This window comes from Ursus americanus, chromosome 32 (assembly GCF_024610735.1).
Source record: "Ursus americanus isolate L20-20 chromosome 32, mUrsAme1.1.p, whole genome shotgun sequence".
Taxonomy (NCBI): Eukaryota; Metazoa; Chordata; class Mammalia; order Carnivora; family Ursidae; genus Ursus; species Ursus americanus.
The window spans coordinates 31,510,672-31,537,397 of record NC_142158.1 but is presented as its reverse complement, the minus strand read 5'-3'; the positions used below and the strand labels follow the sequence as shown (position 1 = coordinate 31,537,397).

At 42.9% G+C, this 26,726-nt stretch overlaps 1 protein-coding gene across 1 annotated transcript; it reads left to right on the top strand.

Moving 5' to 3' along the window:
• Positions 1–1,226: 1,226 nt before the first annotated feature.
• PXT1 (peroxisomal testis enriched protein 1) lies at positions 1,227–26,726 on the top strand. The gene is made up of 4 exons (XM_045777834.2): positions 1,227–1,341; positions 2,255–2,432; positions 18,409–18,539; positions 26,091–26,726. The coding sequence occupies exons 2-4, from the start codon at positions 2,264–2,266 to the stop codon at positions 26,193–26,195; spliced, it is 405 nt and encodes a 134-aa protein (XP_045633790.1). The 5' UTR covers positions 1,227–1,341; positions 2,255–2,263; the 3' UTR covers positions 26,196–26,726.

Sequence of the window (26,726 nt, the reverse complement as noted above, 5' to 3'; positions counted from 1 at the left end):
TAATAAGACACTAAACCAATGATTATTAAATAGATAACACACACCATCAGCTCAGTAGCTGCCGCACTTCCTTGTGCATATCCATTATCATGCTTTTATGAATCCTGGGATTTGCTGGCGTTTTCAGGTAGGCACACCATTTCCTAAAGGCAATTATCTATACAAACAACTGTATAAAAGAGCACAGTGCTTTTCTTACATATATTTAAAAATAAATTTTAGATGGAAAAGTAGAATTAGCATTGATTATTTTTCAAGAAATTCCTCTTAATATCCTGCAGTATTGTTTGGGAAAAATTATAATAAAAACCTATTTGGGGAAAATCAATTCCAACATTCTTGATTGTTTATTTTGAAAGTCCATGGTTAGATATTTTATTCTCAGTTGTCTAGCAATGTCATGTGAACACATAGTACAGAATGACAATTTCACAATGGGCTGATGGGTAAGACTATCAGCTGGCTCTTTCAGATAAGAACCTCACTCTGGGGGCGCCTGGGTGGCTCAGTCATTTAAGGATCTGCCTTCATCAGTCAGTAAAGGATCTGCCTTCAGCTCAGGCTGTGATCCCGGGGTCCTGGGATCGAGCCCTGATTAGGGCTCCCTGCTCAATGGGGAGCCTGCTTCTCCCTCTCGGGCTGCAACCTCCCATGCCATCTTTCTCAAATAAATAAATAAAAGAACCTCACTCTCTAACTGTATCTTGACTGTCAACTTTGAGTAATTTCGTAATTTAATAAATTCTATTCAGGGCTAATTTGGTTGTGATGCATTAGCTGGACAGCATGTCCTTTTTCCAATGTAAAGTTTACTTGAGAAATCAAATTAGGATCATAAGGTTGTCTGATGCATATAGTTAAAATGTCAAGCTGTTAAAATAGGTGAAGGGGATTAAGAAGCACAAACTTTAGGTTATAAAATAAAGAAGTCACAGGGATTAAAAAAAACCAATAACTGTCAAGCTGCCCAAGGTACCAGAAATGCCCAGGTACTTACAACCCTTTGAACCCACAGCGCCCTCTTCCCTAATCTGGCCCAAATTATAAAAATAAAAAATTTCAAGTAGCATTCTGCTCTGGAAGATGTAGTAAATTTGAAAAATAATGAGTCAGAATTCTACTTGCTGATTCCCACGCCCTCTTAGTTTGCATGGCTCAGATAACTGCATATTGCCTTTCGCTCAGTCATTTCTCTTTAGTTCTTGTTTCTTTGTCTAAAGCTGCAGTGCAGCCACTAGCCACATGTAGCTACTGAGCACCGGAAATGTGGCTAGTCCAAATTGAGATGTATTGTAAGTGTAAGATACACACTGGATTTAGAAGACGTATGTTAACAAGAATGTAAGATATTTCATTAATAATTTTTTGTATTGATTACCTATTGGAATGATAATATTTGGATTTCTTTTGGGATATATTTGGGCAAAAAAAATACATCATTAAAATTAATTTTACATGTTTCTTTTTACTTGTTTAGTGTAGCTGCTAGTAGAAAGCTTAAAATTACTTACGTGATTCACATATTTTTATTGCATAGCATTGATCTAAGCCTTTCCAAGACCTCTCCTGTTACTTTTTTAAGTTGTTCTTTATTGTCTGACTTCTCCTAACCATTCCTTCCCTTTCCATTAACTGCTTAGATTTAGAAGTTAAAATAGAAAGTGAAACTGTGGCCAACCTTTAAGTTAAGAGAATTAAGCGGATGGTAAACAATGGAAGTCTTAGTTCAATTCTTCAATGTATTGGTTTGGCACTGCAGTATTAAAATAAAGGGATGGGGGTGGGAGAATAGTCTTCATTAAAGTCTGTAGAGATGGACTGTGTGTATATGGAGAATTAAAGAGAGAATACAAAATCATATACACACAAGGAAGTAGGACTAAAATGTATTTCATATCCAACCCTCCCATCTCTAGGTTTTTAATCTATTTTCTTTTGACTATGCTAATTCGTCTGTGTTTTTCTATGCATACTTATTTAGACTGCTCTCTTGGTAGAATGTGGCTATTGAAAAGACGAAAAACTGCCTGGAGATGAGGATGTGGGGTGGTGGGGCAGATCTAAAGACCAACAATATAGGAAGATGTTTATCTAAGTTGAAAAAGACCTTAATTACCCTGTTCTATTTTCTACTCAAAACCATAACCTTTAGATATATAGAATAAAGGCTGCTTGTATTGTTAACACCAATATTCATCAAACATACTGAACATATATTGATGGGGGAATTCTCTGAAGATATATTTTTCAACAGGGAAAAAACATGAAGAAAAAACATGACACCATTGTTTGTGAACCTAAAGAACTTCTGAATCCCTCTCCCAAAGTAACAAATTGTTGCAAATCCCTGTGGGTGAAATACAGTTTTCAGAAGGAGTACATGACCCGACTTGTCAGCTCCCAGCCAGTTTCAGCCATGCCGAGGAACCCAGGTAAGATATTATTCGTGTTGAGCTAGGATAAATATTTCTACTTGGCATGTATTTTTTCTTGGTATTGAGGACATAAAATTGGGCCTTAAATAGATTATTTAAACATTAACTGTAAGAAGATAGTGGTAAATCTATTCATCAATGCTCTTAGGTGGTAAAAATCTAAAACTGACTTTGCCTCACAAATCTCTTAGTGTCTGTTAGCTCTGAATTGTTGATGTGACGACTCATGAAGATGATCTCAAATTAACCAAAATAGATCAAATTTGTCCTTTAATACAGATTTGTCTTTAACTTGACCTGACAATGTCTACATTGTTAAGTAGAGAAAAATTCAGCTTTAGGTTCCTCTTTGATTTTGCCAATATAGGAAAGAACATGAAGGAAATATAAACTTGAATTTTTGTTTTGCAAAAATTTGCATGATTCCCAAATGTCCCTGAATGTTGGAAAATTAAAATCTCGTGTTTTGAAGGGCATTAGGGTGTTGGGGGTTAAAGGAGTTAAATTTATGGGGTTTTAGATTTTTAGATTAAGATATGCTAGACACCTGAAAGGAATAATTAAAGCTAATCTCATACTATTTTCCAGTTCTAAAAGAATTACATGCCACTGAGAAAGTGGAAATTTCAGGCATCCTGAGTCCCTTGCCACATATCAAATACGGTATCTTTTCCAGAAATAACCAAATTGACTAAAATACTGAATTTTGATCTGTGCATGTGTCAACGATTTCTCAAAGCCTGAGATTTTTGTTACCTATGAATACCTTCTAGAACATATATTTTGTTTTTGAAATTGAGATGTAATCCGTACATAAAGTTCATCTTCTAAACGGCAAAATCCGACTGTTTTTAGCATATTCATAAAGTGTGATCGTTATCACTATTCTGGAACTTCTGTTTCGTCAACTTTTTTCCAGTATGTTTCCACGCTCAGCTATTACCATTTGAGCCTCACAGATTCCTCCTCAAGCACCTTCTGAGGTGCCCTGTGGGCGGTTGGCCCATTTAACCCAAATTACAGTTTCACCTCCGAAGCGGAAGCGGGGTGAAGAACGAAGCTCCTACGTTTGAGTTAGAGAGTAACAGCCTACAACCTCATTTCCGTGCTTGTTTTCGTGCCTGGAACTTTCGTTTTAGTCTGTGTGTACAATCTTATTTGGGACAGGCATTTTAGCCTGGCGGGCCCCCGGCGTGCGTTCAAGGACTGCCACACAATGAGAAACAGGGGACCCGTCCCTGGGAGGCGGTAGGCGACACCAGCCTCCTGCCGCCCTCCCGCTCTTTTCCCCGGCCCGGGAGGCCGGCGCGCTTCTCCCCTCGTATTTTAGGGCATTTAGACGAGTGCAGACTGAAGGGGGAGGCGCGAGAGGGCCCCGGAGGTGTCAGAACCGCGTCAGGAACGCCAAGCCGCAGGGTAACGGGAGGCTCCGGGCAGCGCATTCGAGGTACCCCGGTCTCCCGACCTCCCGCTCGCTTCAGGGGCGAGGAGCGAGCCAGGCGCGTCCCCGCCCGCGCGGGAGACCGGAGAGCCCTGTGCGCCGCTCATTGGCCACAGCGGGCCCACGTGACCTCTGCCGCCAAAACCGCCGGGCGGAGCGCGCGCCTTCCCGCCGGAGAGCCGGCCCGGGCGGCGCGGCGGCTTGCAGGTGCCGCGAAGGTCGCGGGAGGTCGCCCCGAGGACCTGCGGAAGCTCTCTGGCTGGGAACGTTAAAGAAAAAAAGAAAATAAAGAAAAAGTCCTAAGTACTGGTCCACGTAAAACTCCTACTGAGGAAGCTGATTATTGAAAGGTCCCCTTATCCCCTCTTTGGCTTTTGGACACAGACTGAAAATGGAAATCACCAGTCATTATTCAGTGACTCGCTGAAGCCAAACTCGGTTACTTTGGGGAAATACACACGTTTGAACGTATAACTCTTTGGAGAAAGAAGACGTAATTTTTGTAGGGGGAACTTAAAGCCGCTTTTTCTTAGAAAAGTTGAGGGGACGCATAGGATCTTAGGAAGTCCAGGGCAACCATAGGTCGTTTAAGGGAAATTAGAAACTCTTGGGAAAGCAAAACTTAGTAAAAGCAAAAAGAGGGCTTTTCCACCTCTAAAAAAGGCCATAATTACCGGTAGGAAAGGGCAGAATTATGTATATGTGTGTATGCGTGTGTAAGCATATGTATATATGTGTGTATGCGTGTGTAAGTAGTCTACATGGGGTTTTGGCTGTGGAAGTCAGTAGAGAGTCCAGTTGTTCAGTCTCTTTCTCCCTTTGAGAGTGCCTGGATGCTCATTTTTGCCTCTCTCTCTCTTCTGCTAAGTCTCACCAACTCTCTCCCTCTTCCTCTAGATGGACATATTTTCTGTTTTTTACTCATTCAAAAACAAACAAACCAACCTACTAGGGCCTACTAAATTCCAGACACTGTGCTAGATACTGGTAGTGAGCAAAAACATTAACAGTTCCTTCCGTCCTGGAGCATCCAGTCTGATAAAGGAGGCAGATGGTAGTCAATTAAACATAGTAATGTTAAATATAATGGGATAAGTGCTAAGAAGAGGTCCAGATGCTATATGGGGCTTTGACCTAGCAAGGAGGTTAGAGAAGGATTCCCTCAAGATGTAAGGCTGGACTGAGACCTGAAGGAGTTAAGGACAGTGGGAGTTGCAGGCAGAGGGAGCTCTTTGGGCAAGGGAGAGCTGATAGCTGAGAGTCTCTCCTCTTCCAGTGACTGCTCATCTCACTCATCTCCACTACACATGAATTGATTTTGCCTCTAAGTTATCAAAGGCACTTCTTTTTTTCTTTCAATTGTTAAGTTCTTAGGGTGTTAACTCATAACTTATAATTATTGTTATAGACAATGTATGTACAATAGGTAAGTATACAATACATACATCTAAAATACATTATCATCTCTTGTTTTATATAATAAAAGCATGCAATGATTTGTTTTTAAGATTCCATTTATTTATTTGAGAGGGAGAGAAAAACAGAGCACAAGGGGAGGGGGAGGAGCAGAGGGAGAGGAAGAAGCAGACTCCCCGATGAGCAGGGAGCCAGCAGCAGGGCTTGTTGCCAGGACCCCCGGGATCATGACCCTAGCTGAAGGCGGGCGCTCAGACTGAGCCACCCAGGAGTCCCAAAACATTCAATGATTATTAGAATATGGTGTATCTCAATAGAACTAAAAGCACTATAGATATTCACAGTGCTGAGAGATCGCGTTATTTTGGAAGATTCAAAAAAGCCATATTGAGAAAGTAATTTTTGAGATGTGATTCAAAGGTAAAATTTGGTTCAACAGAGTAGGAAGGCTGGACAAAAGTCGAGATATATTCTAGGAGCCTTGAAAACCAGTCCAAAGAGTTTATAGAAACTAAATAGAAATGTTTTACTTCACTTTTAAGGACTTTCCTGAGATATTTTTTCTTTTCCAACATTTACCTTGGGAAATTTAAAATCTACAAAAAAAGTTGCACAAGCAAGACTATGGTTAGTCATATACCCTTTGCATGGATTAACCATTTTTTTGGCGGGGGGGGGCGGGCACACTTGCTTTATGTTTTTATCTCTCTTTCTCTCCCTCTACCTTCTTATCCACACATACCCATGAATACATGTACGGATGTTTTTCTTTGCTACAAAGAAAGTTATGAGATAAAGTTGTAGATCTACTAACTTCATCTTTAAGTAATTCCATCTCTAAATAATTCGTCTCTTAAGAACAAAGATTTTTCTGTATAACCACAATACAATTATGACACTCATGAGATACTTTTTAAATTAAATTTTGAGTAGTTATGTTAATACATTAATAATAAATGAGTTACTAATTTTAAATGGTTTGCAACAGTAACTGAGACATTAAGTGCTATATAAGTGTTTATTTGTAAATAAAAACACATTTTCATGGGTGAAAACTAAAGAATATGAAAATTTGGGCATATGGTGAAAAGTTTTGCATTGTTCCCTGTCTTCGGTTTCCACTCTGAATACTCCTTATTATAGGCAACCATTGTTCTTGATTTTTGGGCGTTCTTTATGTAAACATGAACAACCCTGAATATAGATTTTTATACCCCTTCCCTTTTTAGAGAAAGCGTAGCATACAAAGCACACTGTCGCTACTCGTTTTCTCAGTTAACCATACGATTTGTAGATCTTTCTGCATTAATACTTGCAGAGTGTCATTCTTATTTACAATGGCATAATATTCCATTGTGTGAATATAACGTAATTGATTTAAATAGTTTAAGGACAGTGGGAGTTGCAGGCAGAGGGAGCTCTTTTTTTTTTTTTTTTTAGATTTTATTTATTTATTTGACAGAGAGACAGCCAGCGAGAGAGGGAACACAAGCAGGGGGAGTGGGAGAGGAAGAAGCAGGCTCCTAGTGGAGGAGCCTGATGTGGGGCTCGATCCCAGATCGCCGGGATCGCGCCCTGAGCCGAAGGCAGACGCTTAACGACTGCGCTACCCAGGCGCCCCTAAATAGTTTACTCTTGATATACATTTAGGTTGTTTCCAATCATTTAATATTGAAACCAATGTTACAACAGATAACCTTGAATATATTTGCATTTGTAAAATTTGATAGATACTTTGCCCCCCACAGAGGTTTACCAATTTCACTTCCACCACTAACTGTGGGAGTATCTTTAGGCTTTTGATAAGGTTCTATACCAAGAGGGAAAATATGTGAATGTGAATTATTGTTGATATTTTACAAGTTTAGATGAATGATCCGTCTTCAAGGGAAACTAAAAGGTAGGGCTGTTCTTAGGTAAACTTATAGAATAGCCAACGTTTTTCATCTGACCCTAACCTTATTTTCTGTCCCATTCTCTCCACCCCCTTATGAAACTGCATCTTTCTAATCATAATAATATCTGTTGAGGACCTTCTATGTTAAGGGCACTGTGCCGGGTCTCAGAGTTATGAAATAGATACAGTCCTCAGGGAATTCACCATTTAGTTGGTCAGACATGCACAAAATATAAATAGTTATTATGTTGAGTTCCAGAATGCAAGACACATTTCTCGCTTGGCACACTCAATCCTTTGTTGCATCCTGTCTCCATGTCCTTTCTTTTCTGCCCCTTTGCCTACCCAGTTAAGCTACCCAAGTCTTGTTGGCTTCTATATAGCATCTCAGTTCTCCCATTGTCCATTACTGAAACGTATCAAACTTGTATTCCATCTTCCAAATGCAGATACTGGATTTTGTCTTTCCCAGGTGACAGTTAATTGATCAGTTAAACTAATAGATGCAAATCATTATGCTTTTGATTGGCACAGGCAGGGCCGACCCTAAAGCCATTTTGAAATAGGTGACCTCCATTTGGAGGGTCTCCCTACTCGGTTGCCCTTTCTTCTTCTCTCTGGGCACCTTGTCTCCTGGGTGAGCTCTCAGCCCTCACTGGTACCGTCAAATAATCCATGGTTGGGTGTCAACTAATCTTTAGGGTGTTATTTCAAAATGGCCTGAGATGATAACGCCATTAGTGTGTATAGGTTTCATGATACTCTTGAAAACAACAATGGAAACTGAAATGACAGTATGGTTGCAATTTTTACCAAAGGGCCCTATATTTCACCTGCTATGTAAGCCACCTTCTCTTGGCTGAGATGAGTTAATGTACTGAGTCCTTGGCCCTCCCTGCCTCCTATCTTTTCCCTCCCCCTCTTTACTCTGTTGTAGGGTTCAGGAACTCTGGGGACCATCGCCCTCAGAGTGCTTTTTTTTTTTGAAGGTTTTATTTTATTTATTGTAGAGGGAAAGAGAGATAGCGAGAATAGGGAGAGGGGCAGAGGGAGAAGGAGAGGGAGAGAATCAATCTCCTCACTGAGCAGGGAGCCCACCATGGGGCTCCATCCCAGGACCCTGAGATCATGACCTGAGTGGAAATCAAGAGCTGGAGGCTCAACCGACTGAGCCACCCAGGCGCCCTCAGAGCTCCTTACTTTTGAACCCAGCCAGGCAGCCATGGCTCAGTGGCATCTGGCAGTAGGAAAGGGCGCCCGTGAAGTGGGGTGGGTACTCCCCAGTGCCCTTAGACACTCTTCCCTTGTCTTTTCCCAGTCAGTTCACAGCCTGGCTGTCCCCTTGTGAAAGGTTGTGTTTTCCAACTGTATCACCCTGCATAGGTGATGTACTTTGGACTCAGGCAGAAGTGGTTCTCACTGGATGCCCAAAGCATTTAAACGTGTGGATTTGGGTAATGATGCTGTGTTTTCGATGCATTATAATTTTTTCCCCCAAGCACTCGTCCATGAGAACAAATCAACTAGTACTAAAGAGGTTGTGGTAAAAAGGTCTTGAAGCGAAGGTCTTGAAGTGGTGCCTGGCACATAGAAGACCTTCTACAATATTTGTTGAATAAATGAATGAATGAATGAAGACCTTCTACAATATTTGTTGAATGAATGAATGAACGAATGAATGAAGGCTCAATTGGTATCCAGCCTCTCCTTTAACCTCCACCTCCATCCCATTGTCCCATTTCCAGACGGGAAACTCTTTAACTGACTATAGTTTCCAGGTGTGTTGATCAGTGAGTCTTAATGCTGTATGCTAGGATCACCTGGGGAGCTTTAAAGAAACACCTATGTGTAATTTTATTCCCAGACTAACAAAATTGTGGGGTTTTTTTAAGTCTCCAAGTTGATAATCATGTGCAGCCAGAGTTGAGAACTACTGTTCTAAATAATGTGTGTTTATTCTTCTATCTCTTGGTTTATCAAATTGGTACCATCCATTGCTTCTCCCCCCCTCCCCCGGTTCTTTAACATGGCGGTCGAGGTTTAGCTCCTACTATACCCTCTCTTCTCATGGTTGATAAATTATTATTGTAAAACTTCTATTTGTTGTCTTTGGAAACTTGAGTAATTTAAATGCCTCTTTCTTATTTCATATATTTTCAGCACTCTCACATGGCTCCCCATTTTATAAGACGCAGATACTAACTTCCCGGCCCTCTGCTCAGGCCCTCTGCTCACATGGCCTTCCACACCCTACTCTTTGTCCCTTACACTTTTAAATTTTTTATGTAGCTGGAGTTGTTAGCATTTACATTCTGGCCGCCAGCCACAAGCGACTCTTCCATGCTTTGTCTATCAGCTGAGTCCAAAAGTTAGAAACCAGTAACCTCGGTTTACGTTTTTAAACCTCTGTAAATATCGCCTCATACCAAGTCCAGTGGTAGTAGCTAAGCTATGTAATAAAAGGCTTATTGTATACCTGGCACTTTATGAACAAGAGTTTTTAATATTCATAATAATCTTAGAGTCCTTTTTAACAAACGAGGAAACCGAGGCCCAGAGAAGCTAAATATCTTGCCTAAGAACAGGAAATTAGAAAGTAACTGGGCCAAGCCTTGAAGCTTCTCCGGTGGGAGAACAGGATAAAAATTTCTTTTCTTTAGATTCAAGGTTAGGACACCTGCCAGCTGGAAAGAGAATGCCCATCAAGGACATATATACACATTTTTTCTTTCTCTGTTGTTGGGAGGGAGGGGCGATGGTTGTCTTTAGCTCCTCTCCTACAACTTTGGTCACCTTTTTTCCATTTCCGTTAGTGACGAATTTCAGTCACTTCAGGATACCCCGCTTTCTCAGCAGATGGCGTAGTTCTCTGCTTCATGGACAAAATGGATGTTGTTGGTATAAATAGCCGAATCTCTTCTCCCTGGCCCAGCCTTCTTTACCTGAATATCACATCTTACTTTCTATTCTACCTCAAAGGAAGGGCGCACCCCCACCCCCACCCCCACCCCCACCTTCGATTCAAAGTTAATCTTCCCATGTGCTTTCATTCTCATTTCTCCTAAGCCTCTGGGACTTTGCCTCCACAATTTTGCTCCGCTCTATCTTCCATTTTCCATTATTCCTGCTCTAATTCCTCTCCTCAACCTACAAAACCTGCTCAAAACTCTCAACCTAGAAAATTCCTTTGACACACCTCTTCCTCTTGCGACTGCCTGCTCTCTCTCCTTCCTTCATCAGGACACCCCTTGGAAGAACAGTCTGTACTTCTTGATGCTACATCTAGTCTGGTGGCTTGAATTTGCACCTCACTGTCGTGCAAACTTCCTTTCAAGCCTTCCTGCATGACCAGTTCTCTCTTGCTATACTTCAGTCCTGGGTGATACTGGCAGTCCTTTTTAAAAAGAGCAGTTTGTCCTTGGTGAGAGACTTCGAGCCTTCCTGAAGTTGATGAGTAGTCCTGCTGAATTTAGGCAAACTTTTTTGAGATTATTATTCAGCTCAGGTATTGTTGGCCATTGAACATGCAACTAGAATACGTTTAATTGATTATGAAAAAGGGTGCCTGTGAGATGAGGCAAAGACTGCTGGTTTTGCATTTGACAGATTCAAATGTTCAAAGTGGTTGAATTTAAAGCACTAGCTAATGGCTTCAAACTCTCCTAAAAGAAGCTCCTTTCCTCAGCTAAAAGAAAAGGTCCCACTGAGTTTGAGATGAGGCCTTGCGTTCTGGTAAAGGTGGTTTGTCTCTGCAAAGGCGAGGTATGTGTTTTCCAATCTGGAAGCGGATGGTCTGGCGTGTGGAGACGCCGAGACTTCAGAATCTTCCCATTCATTTCTGTCCACCTGTTGTGTCAGCATCCAAAGGTAAAAGGTTGTGCAAGACTCTGGGATTTAGGGCTGGTGGCTCCCAGCAATAAAATCTGTATGTACCGGAATGACTTTTTTCCTCAGAGTAATCACCTCCCGGTCATGAAACAAGGGACGAAAGCTGCGATAGCTTAAAATTTTGCCCAGTCATACAGGTAGAGTACCTGGAGTTGAGCACAGAGGGACAGCCTGTTGAAAGGAACTAAAGAACAATTCCTTCCTTTTCAACTTAAGCCACATTAAAATTTGCTTCACATTCAGACCATAAACTTCCTGTATGACCTTTTATTGTTTTCTGGACTTTCTCATTGCCTTTCCTTCTCTTCTGCCACACGATTTAGTTTCCATTTCTTTGAGTTTCCCCCAGTTTTCAGCCGTACCAGCTCTTCTAACTTCTAGAGCTTTTCTCTGGCTCCCATCCAGTCTCTCTCTGGGCCTATTGCCCCACCGTCATCCTGGGACTTTCCTTCACGTGGGTTGGATTCATCTTCTGCTGAATCTTCTGTCTTTCTCTTTCTTGGTTTAGTCATACTCTGTGTTACTGGAATACTCCCTTGGGAAACCTCCTAAGGAATTCCGTGTGGGAGAAAGACTTCCTGAGCCCTTGCAGACCTGCAAATGTCTTCATTCACCTCTCGCATGTGATTGAGAGTTCAGCTAGACATAGACTTTTAGGTTGAAAATAATCTTTTATAAAACTCTTGAGGGCAAAAACGGTTCCTTTATGTTCGGTATGCATTGTTGTTGGGAAGTCAGTGGCCAAACTAATCTGTGTTTCTCTTTGGAGATTTTTAGCATCTCTTATGCCTCATGTTTTGAAATTTTATTTTATTTTATTTATTTATTTTTTTAAAGATTTTATTTATTTATTTGACAGAGAGAGAGAGAGAGAGACAGCCCGCGAGAGAGGGAACACAAGCAGGGGGAGTGGGAGAGGAAGAAGCAGGCTTCCCAGTGGAGGAGCCTGATGTGGGGCTCGATCCCAGGACTCTGGGATCACGCCCTGAGCCGAAGGCAGACGCTTAACGATTGAGCCACCCAGGCGCCCCTGTTTTGAAATTTTAATATGTTCTGGAAGTGAGGTTTTTACTTCCCCAATTTGTTGTCCTGAGAACTTGGTGGGGCTTGTGTGTGTGCGTGGGTGGGTGGGGGGAACTTTCTAATCGGAAGTTTGGTGTCCTTCAGCTTTGGGAAGCTCTCTTACACTGCTTTGAAAATTGCCCCCTCTATTTCTCTCTGACACTCCCATAAATCAGATGCTCATCTTCCCTTCTTGGCCCTCTGCATCAGTTATCTTTTCTCTCATCTATTTTTCACCTTCTGTTGCTTTTTCCCGAGTGATTTCCTCGACTTTACTTTTCCAGACCATCCATTGTTTTTTGAATTTTGGCAGTCATATTTTTAAAATCAGAAAGATTTTGTTCTACGATTGTTCTTTCTTTATAGCATTCTCTTTTGTTTCTTGAATGTCGTATTTTCTTAAATCTCTCAAAATGTATACATTAGAATTGGCAAACATTCTCTTCCATTCCCTGAATTACATGTATTTTTCAGGATTAGTTTTCTTTGTTTTTCTAGTATTTCTCTTGCATTCTGTGGTCCTTTTCAATTGCCTAGTGATCCTTTATTTTAAAGAAATATGGACTGGGTAGCTGATGTGGGTTTTTTCTGCTGTTGTGTGAGGAGGACTGTTTTCTTAGGTGATAGCAGTAGCTAACATTTACATAGTGTCTCTTCATGGTTGGGGCACTGTCTTGTGCAGGCTTAATTTGTGAACTCATTCAGTCAACTCAACAACGTCTCTATGAGGTAGTTACTATGATATTTCATTAGGTTTAATAACATTCTATCAATTGTAAACTATACCATCATTTTGTTTACTACTAAGAAGGTAAATGTTATTGAAATATGACATGCCATGGGTTGTAAAATACATTCTGATTTTGGAGGCATTAAAAAATCTTAGGGTTGATAAAATAATACATTACTATTCCCATCTTACAGTTGGAGAAACTGAGGCATAGAGAGATTAAATAACTTGCCCCGGATTACAGAGTGTTATCTGTAGTGGATTTTACATTCGAACCTAAGTGATCTGGCTTCAGAATGTTACCACTATGCCTAACTGCCTCCCCACTGAGTGATGACTCAAATGGGGGCATAGGAGGGCTCTGAGTTGGGGGAACTTTAGGGAGATGAGTTAGGGAGCTCACTTTCTGGCCCCAGGCCCCCACATGCTAGCACAAGGAGACCTTTAATCTGAGGCATCAACATTCATAAAGAAGCTTTAGCTTTCTCCACAAGATTTGTTCTCTTCCATTAGAGAAGAGTGGCCTGGTTTTTTTTTTTTTTTTTTTTTTTTTCCTGAAGTTTGTGTTAGGTATAGTGGCCTGGGGGTGTCAAGGGTACCATGTGGCACATGCCACATCTCCCTCTCCCAGCCCTGGGGTTTTAGTGGAGTAAACGGGCTTCCAAGCCTCAGGAGCTCCTATGGTGAGGTCTTGCCGCTTTCTCTGCCTGGCTCATTTGTCGGTATCTTGTCTCACCTGCTTTCTGCCTTCCAGAAATATGTACAGGTCTCTCATCTGCTGTTGACCCATCTCCCAATCTTTTCACTGTTGTGGTTTTATTCTTTTTTTATGCATTCATTTTGGTGGTGTCTTGGGAGGGATTAAGAGCAATGGGAGGCCAATGCTTGTGTCCAGGCTTGAGCCAGAAGTCCCTAGACCTCTATTTTTAGTGAACAAAATCAAGATTGTGAAAGCATGGTCACCATAGGAGAAATTAAAATATTCACATTATAGCTAGCAGCAGGGAAACACTTATAAAAGCTTTGAAGCATGTTTGCTTACAAGTTTTCCTAAATTCAACTGAAGGGACAAGTGGTCACAGTTTCTTATGTAGGATTCTCAACACACAGCAATATTTTTTTAAAGTTCCAATACATTGAGGTTTATTATTTGCTTTCTGAGGAAATTATTCTTGCAAAAAGATTAACCATGTGACTGTCCCAAATTTCCCAGTAGGCCATTTAGACTATGATTTTATTTTCAGAACTCCGTGTGGCTATATACATACACACGTTCACACAACTTTTTAGCATAGAGCAAGACACTTTTTCCCTCTGGATATTAAAAATCCAATACTTGGAAAATACAGAGTTTTACTTTTATGTTTAATTCATTCTGGTTATCTTGTCATAAGACCTCTTACTTTCCAATATATGACTATTTCAAAGCTTTGATTTAATAATTTCTTTCCTGAAATCTTACAACATTACTTATAATATGGTGGCATAGCTTTTTTGCTGTGTTAATGTCCATAGGACAGGGATATCAGTTTCTCTTTAGTCAGCAAATAATGCTGACTAAACAGGTTGAGTACAGCAGAGCCTTGAAGCCATTTTGCATTCAACTTTTTTAAAAAAATATTTATTTATTTGAGAGAGAGAGCGAGAGCGCATGAGCGAGCATGTGAACAGAAGCAGGGAGGGGGGTGGGGGGTGGAGGGGAGGGAGGGGCAGAAGGGGAGGGAGAAGCAGGCTTCCCGCTGAGCAGGGAGCCAGACAAGAGGCTCAATCCCAGGACCCTGGGATCATGACCTGAGCTGAAGGCAGACACTTAACGACTGAGCCACCCAGGTGCCCCTGCATTCAACCTTTAAGAGGAATGGGTAAATGACCAGAACCAAAACACAAGCCACTGGTACCAGGAACCTAATTTTTATTTTATTTTATCGTTTAAAAAAGATTTTATTTTTATTTACTAATTTTTTTAAAAGATTTTTATTTTTAAGTAATATCTATACCCAGCATGGCGCTTGAACTCACAACCCCAAGATCAAGAGTCACATGCCCCATCAACTGAGCCAGCCAAGCACCCCAGGAACCTAATTTTTAAATTTCACTTTCAGAGTCTGTCCTGAAGCCGATTTCCCACACAGTTTTCCCTACCTTTGACAGCTCTGTACAATGATAATTGACATGGATATTGGTGATTATTCATTTGGTTGCAGGGAAGAGAAACCTACACTGGGCACCTCCAAAAAGCTGTGGTTTCCCATGAGGACACTTATGAAATAGAACTGAACTTAGAGGGGTCAAGTTCTGAGGCAGTTCTGGAGCCAGTCTTTTTTTTTTTTTGAGTCTTGCTTTCCTAATATGTGTTCGGTTAGTTCTTCTCTGTCGGCAAGTTTCCTCCATCTTTCCTTTAAATGTTTCCTTGCCTTTCATAATTTTTGCTTGCAAATGGATTTGATTTACCCTAGGCCCAACGTAATCCTGTAACATTCCTGGTCCCACTGCCGATTTTTTCCTTAGTCTCCTGAACGTTGAACACAGAGGAAGGGACCCTGTTCTCTTTAGGGGCTAGGTTCTGACTACCTGGCCAGCCAATGGATTAAATGCTCTTGGGTCAGGTATCCATCTCTGATCTAAATAGCGTGGCCCGGGGTTGGGGTGGGGACATGGAAGAAGGAGCTTGATTGCTTAGGCAACACGGCAGATTCTTTTGGAAGGGGGTGTGGGCAAGTCAGACAATGATTGGCATCTTTAATGAAGGGTCCCTAAGGTGTGTTTCAGGATTCAGAATCATCGTCATCATCAACGCACAGATACACACACATACACACACACACACACAGAGTCCTATTCTGTATACCATCGTTAACCAAGTAACAGTGCCCATTAGTACATTTTAGAAGGCAATTTTCTCTTTTTTAAAAATATTTTATTTATTTATTTGAGAGAGAGAGTGCGACAGAGCGAGCATGAGCAGAGGGAGGGACAGAGGGAGAGGGAGAAGCAGACTCCCCACTGAGTGTAGAGCCCGACACAGGACTCAATCCCAGAACCCGAGATCAGGACCTGAGCCGAAGTCAGACGCGTTAAGCCACCTAGGTGCCCTGAAAAGGAAATTTTCAACAAGCATTGAAAGACGGTTAGGAAACACTGTTTCTCCTGATTCCCCCTTTATCTCTCTGACTATTCCTTCTCAGTCATTTTTGTGGGCTTTTCGTCCTTTGCTTACCTTGTTAACCATTAATCTTATCCATCAGCTATATAAACTCTGAAAGATCTCACCCACTCCTGCATTTTTATTGAATAAAGAAATGAAACTCTTAAATCTTTGAGTTCTGACATTCCTTGAGCTTTATATATATATATATATATATATATATATATATATATATATATATATATAAATTTTTTTTTTTTTTGCATCAGATATATCCCAGATGCCCGCTAAGATGTCCTACAGGGATCTCAAATTTATAAATGAATTTAAATGACCATCTTCCTTTTCAACCTGCCTCCTCTGCCTTCCATACCAGACCTCCCTCGACCCTCATTCTCTGAATAGGCTGATGGTGCCCCCACATTCCCAGTGTCCCGAGCTGGAAAAGTAAGAAGTTCCTTTTCCCCTCACTTTTCTCAGCGAATCTATTGTCAAATTCCAGCCTATTCTGCTTCCTAAATATTTACAGACTCTGTTCTCATCACCCCGCCCCTGTTAGACTACTTCAGGTTAGTATTAACTAGTTCAGGCCCTGTATGCTGAGGTGTAAGAGGGTGGGCTCTGCAGCCAGGCAGGCCTGGGTTTAAATCCTGGCTCTCACACTTACGAGCTTGCAAACCCTGGGCAAATAACTCAACCCCTCTAAACACCAGTCCTCAAGCCTGGCTGCCCATGGGAACCACCTGAGGAGCCTTAAATAAAATACTGATGCTTGGCTCACCTGATTTCACTGGAATGGAGTGAGGCCTGAACAGTGGGAATTTTAAAAGCCTCCCCAAGGGATTCCAAGTGGAGCCAACTTTGAAAAGCGTGCTCTAACCCATGGCTTTCTCATCTGTAGCATGGGGTGATGACCGCATGGGGTCCTTGTGAGGGAGTAGTCAGTAAGACGTGTGCGGTCTGGTGTGTGGGAAGCATGCTAGTTATTGTAAGGCAACTCCTTATCTCTCTCTGCAGCACTTTGCAGCAGCCTCTTCATGCATTCCCTGCCTTCAGTCTTACCCATCTCCACTCCGATCCTGGAGGGAAAGAGCTAGAAGCAAATCTGATCCTGTCATCTCCTGCCTAAAACCCTTCTGTGGGGTCCCCTGCTCTACTGGAGAGAGTGGAAGGTCTGGTTCGCCACTCCTCCCCAGCTGGCCCCGCCCCCGCCTCGCCCTTCTCCTGGCTAATTCTTCGTCCTTCATTCTCCAAGACTGAATTCTGTTATCATTTTCTCTGGGACATCCGCCCTGACTCCGCTGTGTAGACCTTGCTCTTACTACATGTAACATGTTGAATTGTAGTTTGTGTCTCTCTCCTGCTAGACTTTTTTGAGGACAGGGCTTATTCTTCTCAGTACAAAGACTGAAAAATCAAAGTCCTCAAATTGTATTGAAACGAAATAGGTTCAGTGCAAAATTTGGCGTATCTATGAAGCCATACTTAAATCTACTTTAGCCCAAATTTATTTCCTCCTCCTCTGTATTCCGGAAGCACTTGGTAATTGTTTCATCCCTAACCAGTGGGTTGTAAGCAACTTAAGGACAGAAATCTTGTCTTTATTAAGTTCCCCAAAGCAGCCAGCACAGTGGTTTACTGATAGTGTTGCTTAAAAACACTCATTGGTTGTTGGAAGCAAATAAGGTTTGGAAGAACTCATTCAAGGACCATGGATATAAGCATGAAGTAGAAAAATCTATTTTACAAAACTATAAAGATACAGACCTGTGCTGTCCAGTACAATAACTACTGTGTTTGCTTCCTGAGCGCATGAAATGTGGCCCGTTGAGGAACTGAATTTTAAGTTTTATTTATTTATAATTTATTTAAGTTTAAAAACTGATGCTTGTTTTCATTGTTATAACACTTTTAAGTACGTCTGAAACAACTTGGTTGTATGAATCGACCTTTTAATCTGTAAATTTCATGAAATCTAAATACAGATCAAGATTTTCCCCCTGGAAAGCAGGACAGCACCTGGACTGAGAGGTGCTGTAGGTATTTTGCTGGATTTGAAAGACTTAAGTATAATAAAAAGAATGCAAAAATATCGGTAATAATTTCGTATTGATTATATGCTTAATGATAATACTTTGGATACATCATCTTAAGTAAAATATATTACTGATGTTATTACTAGATGTTACTACTAGAAAATTTGAAATTAGTTTGTGGTTTCAATTATATCTTTATTGAACAGAGCTAATCCATTCCAATACAAGACTTTGCTTTTCTATATCATTGATGATGAGACTTTATCCCTCTCGTTGTCTAAGACGGTGTTTAGTGACTAGTGGTGAGTGATGTATAGATAGCTCATAATCTCCTTTGAACTCTTTTCTGTCAACGTAGGCCACCATCCGCCTTCTCAGCCCAAGGAGAGTAGCGTTAGCCAGAACCATCACCAGGAGGAAATAATCCACAAGCTGGCCATGCAGTTGAGAAACATCGGGGACAGCATCGATTGTAGGATGGTTCAAGAGGTGAGTCTTTGGTTTCCCCAGCAACGGCCAGGCAGGTAGCAAGAAAGAGCAAACAGAACAGTGGCTGTCCAGTGGCCGGGACGCCCAGGAATTAGCAGAACACATGGATTAATAACGTCCAGATCGTGAAACATTAGATCTGAAAATCGTGACCCCGAGTCAAAGCCAGTATTTGATCTCAGACTTGCTACTCAAACGGTGGTCCACGGACAGCTAGACGGCCGCGGCAGCAGCGTTTGGCAGCTGGACAAATGCGCAAAATCTCGGGCCCCGGCCTCAGTGCTGGAATCAGAGTCTACTTTTTTTTACACACACCCCAGGAGATCTACGTGCACACTGAAGTGTGAGGAACATTGCTCCGCACCCTCAAACTAGGGTGCATATTAGAGTCACCTGTGCCGTTGTAAGAACTGCTGCCGCCTGGGCCCCACCTTGAGAGATTCGGATTGAAGGGGCCTAGAGGCGTGGCCTGGGCGGCAGGCGCTGGAAAAGCTCCCCAGGGGAATCCAGTGCTCAGTCAGGGAGGAAAAGCCTTTGCCTTAGTGGCGCTTTTCCTCCTCGAACAAACCAGACGTGATGATCTGAGCCCGACTCCTGCTGATTTCTTTGCTTCTCCCGATTATTATGAGAGACACTGAGGCAAAACAGGAAAGAAGAATGGTGACTGTTTGATGTCTTAGAGGTGTTCAAGTCCACTGGAACAACCTATAGTCGGCAGCAGAGCGAGAATGATATGTGGGCTCCATGGTGGGGGGCGGGGGGGCCCTCAGAGCCCAACTTCTTCTTTTTTTTTTTTTTTTTGAAGATTTTATTTGAGAGAGAGAGAGAGAGAGATCAGGAGCAGGGTAGAGGGAGAAGCAGGCTCCTGCTGAGCAGGGAGTCCTATGTGGGGCTCCATCCCAGGGCCCTGGGATCATGACCTGAGCCAAAGGCAGACGCTTAATGGCCTGAGCCACCCAGGCGCCCCAGAGCCCAACTTCTTTCCCTCAGAGGGACCTGTCCTGTGATGATCTCTTGCTCATCACTGCTGCTGCCATCAGCTGGCTTCAGGGGGTGCCATGTCCTCTTTTATGGTCTGGTTCAAATGTGGACCACACTCAGCCTTTCCCTCAGATAAAACATTCCCTGAGACAAAACATGAACGAAAGGTCCCAACAGTATCACACCGCCACAGATAAGGAAACAAAGAGGAAATAAACACAGAGAGTCAAATACAATATTTGATGGACCAACTTCATTCAGACACATTTTATTTAGTGCTTACTATATGCTAGACTCAGTTCCAGGCGTTGGTAGCTAGAGCAGAGAGCAGGACAGAAGATGGGGCTGCTCTCCTTGAACTTGTAACGTAGGAGGGAGACAGGAATGCTGTTGTCTAGTCAGACAGGGATGCAGGCTCAAAGCCGGGTTGGGGATGCTGAGTGATGCAGAGTGACTTTGGGGAAGGCCTCCCGTGGGGAGGCAATATTTGAGCGGAGACTGGCAGGCAGGGAGTGAGCCATGGGAACACCTGGGGGAAAAGTGTTTCAGGCAGGGTGAGAGGGAGTGCAAAGCCCTTGTGATAGGAATAGGCTTGAGGCACAGCTAGGAGCCAGAGTGTCTGGAGTAGAATGAGTTGAAGTCCAGAAGTTGGCCTCAGTCTTAGAGGCAGGGGTAATGCATCTGTGTTTTACCCTACGTATGAGGGAAGCTTCTGGGGGAAGGAGAGCAGAGAGTACCATAAGCTGGTTTACATTTAGAATGGGGACTGACTGTCCGTGCAGAGAATAGGCTGTTGTGAAAATCAAATGAGATAATCCGTGTAAATCACTTAGCACAGACCCTGACCTATAGAAAATGATCACTAAATGTTATCTCAGCCAAAAAATTAGTTTGTTTTCTGCCTTTGCCCTTTCCGTAGTTGGAGTTGACCACCTCTTTGCTATGAATCCTTTATCACGGCAGACTCCCGATAGTCCCCATTTCCCTTCTAGACTACAGTCTCTTCCCTAGGAAAGTTTTCACTGACGACTGTACTTTATGAATTCTAGAAAGGTCCTTAGCTCAATGTTCCTGCGTCTTTATCTGCTAACTCTGAGTAATTTTTTTCCTCTGAAGAAGAGAGAACAGCGGGGGGCAAATCACAACACCTGTTTTCTATATTTGCCTCAACCCAGTCAAGAGGGCACTGCTCTGTGTAGCCTACTATTAAATTTCTCTTCCTTTCCTTTCCTTTCCTTTTCTTCCCTCTCCTCTCCTCTCCTCTCCTCTCCTCTCCTCTCCTCTCCTCTCCTCTCCTCTCCTCTCCTCTCCTCTCCTCTCCTCTCCTCTCCTCTCCTCTCCTCTCTTTTCCTCTCCTTTCCTTCCCTCTCTTTGAAGTTGTAACTTACTTATGTCTTAAATTTATGCCTACAGCTTAATACAGTTCAGTGTTAATTGAACTCCCCCGGGTTTTTATTTTTATTTATTTTTTTAAAAGATTTTATTTATTTATTCAACAGAGATAGAGACAGCCAGCGAGAGAGGGAGCACAAGCAGGGGGAGTGGGAGAGGAAGAAGCAGGCTCATAGCAGAGGAGCCTGATGTGGGGCTCGATCCCAGAACGCCGGGAACACGCCCTGAGCCGAAGGCAGACGCTTAACCGCTGGGCCACCCAGGCGCCCCTCCCCCGGGTTTTTAAAAAATAAAGAACTTTCTGGAAAAATAAAATTCACATACTGTACAGTTCACCTGTTGAGACCGTACAATGAATGGGTTTCAGAACATTCACAGAGCTGTGCAACCATCATCAGAATCAACTTTAGAGCATTTTCATCGCCCCAGAAAGACACCCAGACCCAATAATTAATAGTCACTTCTATTTCCTCCCACTTTTGCTCCCAGCCCCACCCAACTCCTTTCTGTCTCCATGGATTTACCTGTTCTGAACGCTTCATGTAAGCGGACTAATGCAACATGCCGCCTTCCGTGTCTGGCTTCTTTCACTTAGCACGTTCGTTTCAAGGTCCATCCATATTGTAACACCCATCAGTATTCTCTTTCTTCTTTCTTTCTTTCGTACAGATTTTATTTATTTGAGCATGAGTCGGTGGGGGGGCACCGGGAGGACCAAACCCCCAGCTGAGCAAGGAGCCCGATGCGGGGGCTCGATCCCAGGACCCTGGGATCATGACCTGAGCCGAAGGCAGACACTCAACAGACTGAGCCACCCAGACGCCCTATTCTATTGCTTTTTATTGCTGAATATTATTCTGCTGTATGTATTATCCGTTCATCAGTTGATGGACATTTTGGTTGTTTCAACTTTTTGACTGGTATGAATGGCGAGGCCATGAACATTTGTGTAGAAGTTTTTGTGTAGACGGGTTTTCAGTTCTTCGTGGAGCGTATCCAGGAATGGAATTGCTGAGTCACGGGGCAACTTTATGTTTAACTTTTTGAGGAACTTCCCGGACGGTTTTCCACAGTGGCTGCACCATTTCACATTGTGGCCCAGCAGCAGGATGTGAGGTGACGGTTCTTCCACCTCCTTGTCAGCATTTGTTGTCAACCGCCTTTTCTATCATGGCCAGCCTGGTGGGTGCGCAGCGGAGTCTCACTGTGGTTTTGGTCGGCTCGGCCCTGATGGTTAGTGTTGTGTAGTTTCGTATGTGCTTACTGCCCATTTGTATATCTCTTTGGAGAAATGTCTATTCATATCTGTTGCGCATTTTAAAATTGGGTTATTTGTCTTTTTATGATTGAGTTGTAGGAGTTCTTTATACATTCTAGTTGTAAGCTCCTTATCAGATATATTATTTGCACATTTTCTCCCATTTTCACTTTTTTTTTTTTAAAGATTTTATTTATTTATTCGACCGAGATAGAGACAGTGAGAGAGGGAACACAAGCAGGGGGAGTGGGAGAGGAAGAAGCAGGCTCATAGCGGAGGGGCCTGATGTGGGGCTCGATCCCATAACGCCGGGATCACGCCCTGAGCTGAAGGCAGACGCTTAACCGCTTGCCACCCAGGCACCCCTCCCATTTTCACTTTTTTGACGGTGTTCTTTGAAGCACAGAACGAAGTTCTATTTATCTATTTTTTCTTTTGTTTCTACTGCTTTTACGGTCATATCTAAGAAACCATTGCCTAACCCTAAGTCATGAAGATTTGCACTGACGTGGTCTTCTAAGAGATCTATAGTTTAAGGTCTTGAATTTAGGTCTTTGATCCATTTGGAGCTAGTTTTTTTTTTTTTTTTTAAGATTTTATTTATTTATTTGACAGAGAGAGACACAGCCAGTGAGAGAGGGAACACAAGCAGGGGGAGTGGGAGAGAAAGACACAGGCTCCCAGCAGAGCAGGGAGCCCGATGTGGGGCTCCATCCCAGGACCCTGGGATCATGCCCTGAGCCGAAGGCAGATGCTTAACGACTGAGCCACCCAGGCACCCCTGGAGCTAGTTTTTGTATGTGATATGAGTTAAAAGTTCAGCTTCATTCTTTGGCATACAGGTACCTAATTGTCCCAGCACCATTTGTTGAAAAGACTATTCTTTCCCTATTAAATTGCCTTGGCATCCTTGTCAAAAATCAATCGGGCGTAAATGTGAGGGTTTATTTCTGGACTCTCCATTCTATTTCATTGATCTGTGTGTCTATCCTTACGCCTGCCCTAGCTTTCCCTGCAGCATTTTACAAAGCCAGCTTTGCCCTAGACTTTTAAAGATATCTTATCCTGGACCACAAAATTGCCTTTTAAAACACCTTTAAATAGAGCGCAGTACATTTAAAAAATAATTTAAAAAATTCCCCTGAAGTTTGGCTCTAAAATGTTCAAGGCTTTCCTCTGCTGCTTGAAGACTTAAATCAAGTAACTTTAACAGCATTTCAAATCTGGAATGGTATAGTTCATATATAGTCATCAATTATTTACCCCTCGTACTCTGTTTAATAAAGTGGTCACATTGATTCTCCAGATATCTTCCTGCTTTCGGTGTATTTAAAGAAACTTTTATTCTTGCTTTTGGAACTCCCTAGCAAGGAGCTCACCGAGCTATACTTTGGTCTGCTGAATGGATCATCCTTGAGCTGCCACATAGCTTGATTTCTTGTCCTTTTCACTTAAGCAAGTGTTCTTTGTTTCCAAATAGGCCTTGATTCTCAAAATAACATCTCTATTTTGCTATTCAGGGGTTTTGAGGGATTTGGGTTCAAGGACCTGGTCTTTTTTTTTTTTTTTTAATCTGGGCATGTAATTTTCCTAGATATAAAGTGTGTTTTATTTTTATTATTTTTTAAAAAGATTTATTTATTTACTTGGGGGGAGGGGCAAGGGAAGAGGGAGAAAGAATCCCAACCAGACTCCACCCTGAGGGTAGAGCATGATGTGGGGCCTGATTCCTCAACCCCGACATCATGACCTGAGCCAGAACCAAGAGTTGGACGCTTAACCGACTGTGCCACCCAGGCGTCCCTAAAGTATGTTTTAAAATAGTTTTCCCATCACTTTTAGGATCTTAAATATGTCTTCGGAATTTTTTCTCCATAGGACTCTCTCCTTCTGGGTTCTAGGAACTGTGATGGCCCAACCCCATCTCTACAGGCCTAGGAGTGGCAACAGCTCAGACCTTACTAGCCCAGGGGATTGCACAACCCCATGTATCCCCTACCTTTGTAGATAGTCTCTTTATTTAACTCTCCCTGAATTATCCTAATTTGAAGTGCGCCATCTGTTTCCTCTGGGACCCAGCCTGGTACAATAACGCACATGGAATTTCTTAGTTTGTTAAAGAGAGGACGGGGAAGCTACCATGTATTAAACAATTTCTTCCAGGTACTCTTTGAAAAACTCTTACGTGTTTCATTCAATTCTCCCAATAATCTTATGGATGAGTGGATTAGTATTTCAGGAGAAACAGTTGAGGTTCAGAGAGATGAGGTAACCGCGGGTCATTTGGCAATTAAGTGGCAGAACTGGGATTTACATATATGAACATCCGACTTGGTGCTTTATACATTGTTCTCATCTACCTTCCCGGAAGGAAATTCGTTCAGTTTTCCTAACTGATATCAGCTTTAAAGGGAAACAATCCTTCAAAGATTCCCAGTTGCTGACAGGACAAAGCTAAATTCTTTAGCTTACTACTCTGTGTCAGGACCTGTTTAAGTACTGGAAATATGGCAGAGATTAAAAGAGAAAAAACTGGGGCGTCTGGGTGGCTCAGTCGGTTAAGCTGCTGCCTTCAGCTCAGGTCATGATCCCAGGGTCCCGGGATCAAGCCCCGTGTCGTGTTCTGTGCTCAGTGGGGAGTCTGCTTGTCCCTCTGCCCCTTCCTCCCACTCATGCTCTCTCGCTCTCAAATAAATAAATAAAATCTTAAAAAAAAAATAAGAGAGACAAAGCTCCCTGATCTCATGGAGTTGATATTCTAAAAGGGAGACAAACTATAATCGAACAAAGAGAGCATATGGTTTATCAGGCACTGATAAATATTGTGGAGAAAAATAAGGTAAGGAAAGGAGTGAGGAGTGTTGGGGATTTAGAGTTTTAAGTAGAGGAGGGAAGGTCTTACCGAGAGGGTGACTTCTGAGCAAAACCTTGACAGAGGTATGGGAGGGAGTGTGGATCCCTGGGGGCAAGCAGTGGGGGCGGCTGGGAAGCAAAGACCATAAGGCAGCAGTGAATCTATCATGTTTGAAGAATGGCAAGGAGGCGGTGAGGCCGAGGCTGAGTAAGGGAAAAAGTAGTAAGAAATATGGTCAGAGGGGTTGGTGGGGGCCCCATGAGGACCGAGGCAGCGCCATTGCAGAGCTCAGAGCGGAGGAGGCACCGTTCACAGCCCCCCAGGGCTGCTGTGTGGAGAAGAGACCGCAGGAGGAGGGGCAGGGACGGGAAGACCCATTTGTGTTGGACCCTCAGCCTTCTTCTCTTGATGTTCACAAATCGACGGTGGCATTTCCTTCCTGCCCCACAGACCTGCTGCGCTCCTTGTCTCCTCCAGCTTCGCTCGTATTCACCCCTCTCTACACTCAGCCAAGTCCTATCCTTTCTTCCAACCCCAGAGCAAACGGCTTGCTTCTTTGAAAGGACTAAGGAAGTGCTCTGCAAAGCCAGAGGAAGAGGTTATCGGCCCTGAAAAGAATGCCCCAATTCGCTGATGGTTAAGATAGGAAAACACCTCCAGAGGAAGATTTCCCAAGTCATGTGCAGGATGCGGACATTACGAAACAGACCGAGATATTGTCCTGCTCATACAATTCATAACGCAGTCCAAGGAGCTTGTTTGTGGCATTCACTGAATTAATCTTTTTTTTTAAAGATTTTATTTATTTATTTATTTGTCAGAGAGAGAGACAGAGAGAGGGAGAGCACAAGCAGGGGGAGGGGCAGAGGGAGAAGCAGGCTCCCACTGAGCAAGGAGCCCAGTGTGGGATCCCAGCGTCCTGGGATCATGACCTGAGCTGAAGGCAGATGCTTAACCGACTGAGCCACCCAGACATCCCTCACTGAATTAATCTTAATATTGAAGTTCTATCTCTGGATTATTCTATTGTTTTTTAAAACCTCTCTCTCACTCTTGTGTTAAACAGGATCTTCAACAGGAAGTCAGGGAGGCGCTGGCTCATTTCGTCTTGCTTTTCTTTGGAGGAGTTCATGTGCTGCTGCGCTTTCTCTGGAATAACCACTTGATGTAAAGGAACGTGAATGCCAACTTCTGCTTTCCTGCCGTCCTCCGAGAAACCCTGAATCGTACTGGAGCCAGGGGAAGAAGACCCTTCTCCATCTCCCTCTCTTTTTACCTGTCACTGTTGGTTCACGCCTGTTTGCTGGAGAACGCCGGACTCCCTGGCCGCTTGTCTGTGCGGAGCGACCCGCTATGAGATGTTTGTGATCGCCTCCTGGGAAAGCCCAAGGAGGCCGTGCCACTTCGAAAACACCAGGGCTGTGGATGCTCCCAGTGCTCCTCGTAAGGCAGTCTTAAGCATTTTCTCCCGTGAGTGAAATGGAACCTCATTCTCAAAGCAGAGGACACAGAAATGGGTGCTTTCTCCTGGCCCTTCCCGGGGTACCAGGCCCTCCAGCCACCTGTTGGCCCCACCTTTGTTGCCCCGCCCCGTTCTTTTACCTCTGTCTACCTCATCATCCTCTCTTCCCCTTTTTCGAAGCATTGTAAGTATGAAGTTTGTGCATATGAAGTTGAGTTTGTGTATATGAGTTCTTTGTAG

What these genes read in the sequence shown, in the direction of transcription:
- PXT1 (XM_045777834.2), top strand. Translation starts at nt 2,264, where the DNA reads ATGAAGAAAAAACATGACACCATTGTTTGTGAACCTAAAGAACTTCTG. An exon ending in AGCCATGCCGAGGAACCCAG is followed by an intron (nt 2,433 to 18,408) that starts GTAAGATATTAT and finishes CTGTCAACGTAG; the next exon opens with GCCACCATCCGCCTTCTCAG. An exon ending in ATTGTAGGATGGTTCAAGAG is followed by an intron (nt 18,540 to 26,090) that starts GTGAGTCTTTGG and finishes TGTGTTAAACAG; the next exon opens with GATCTTCAACAGGAAGTCAG.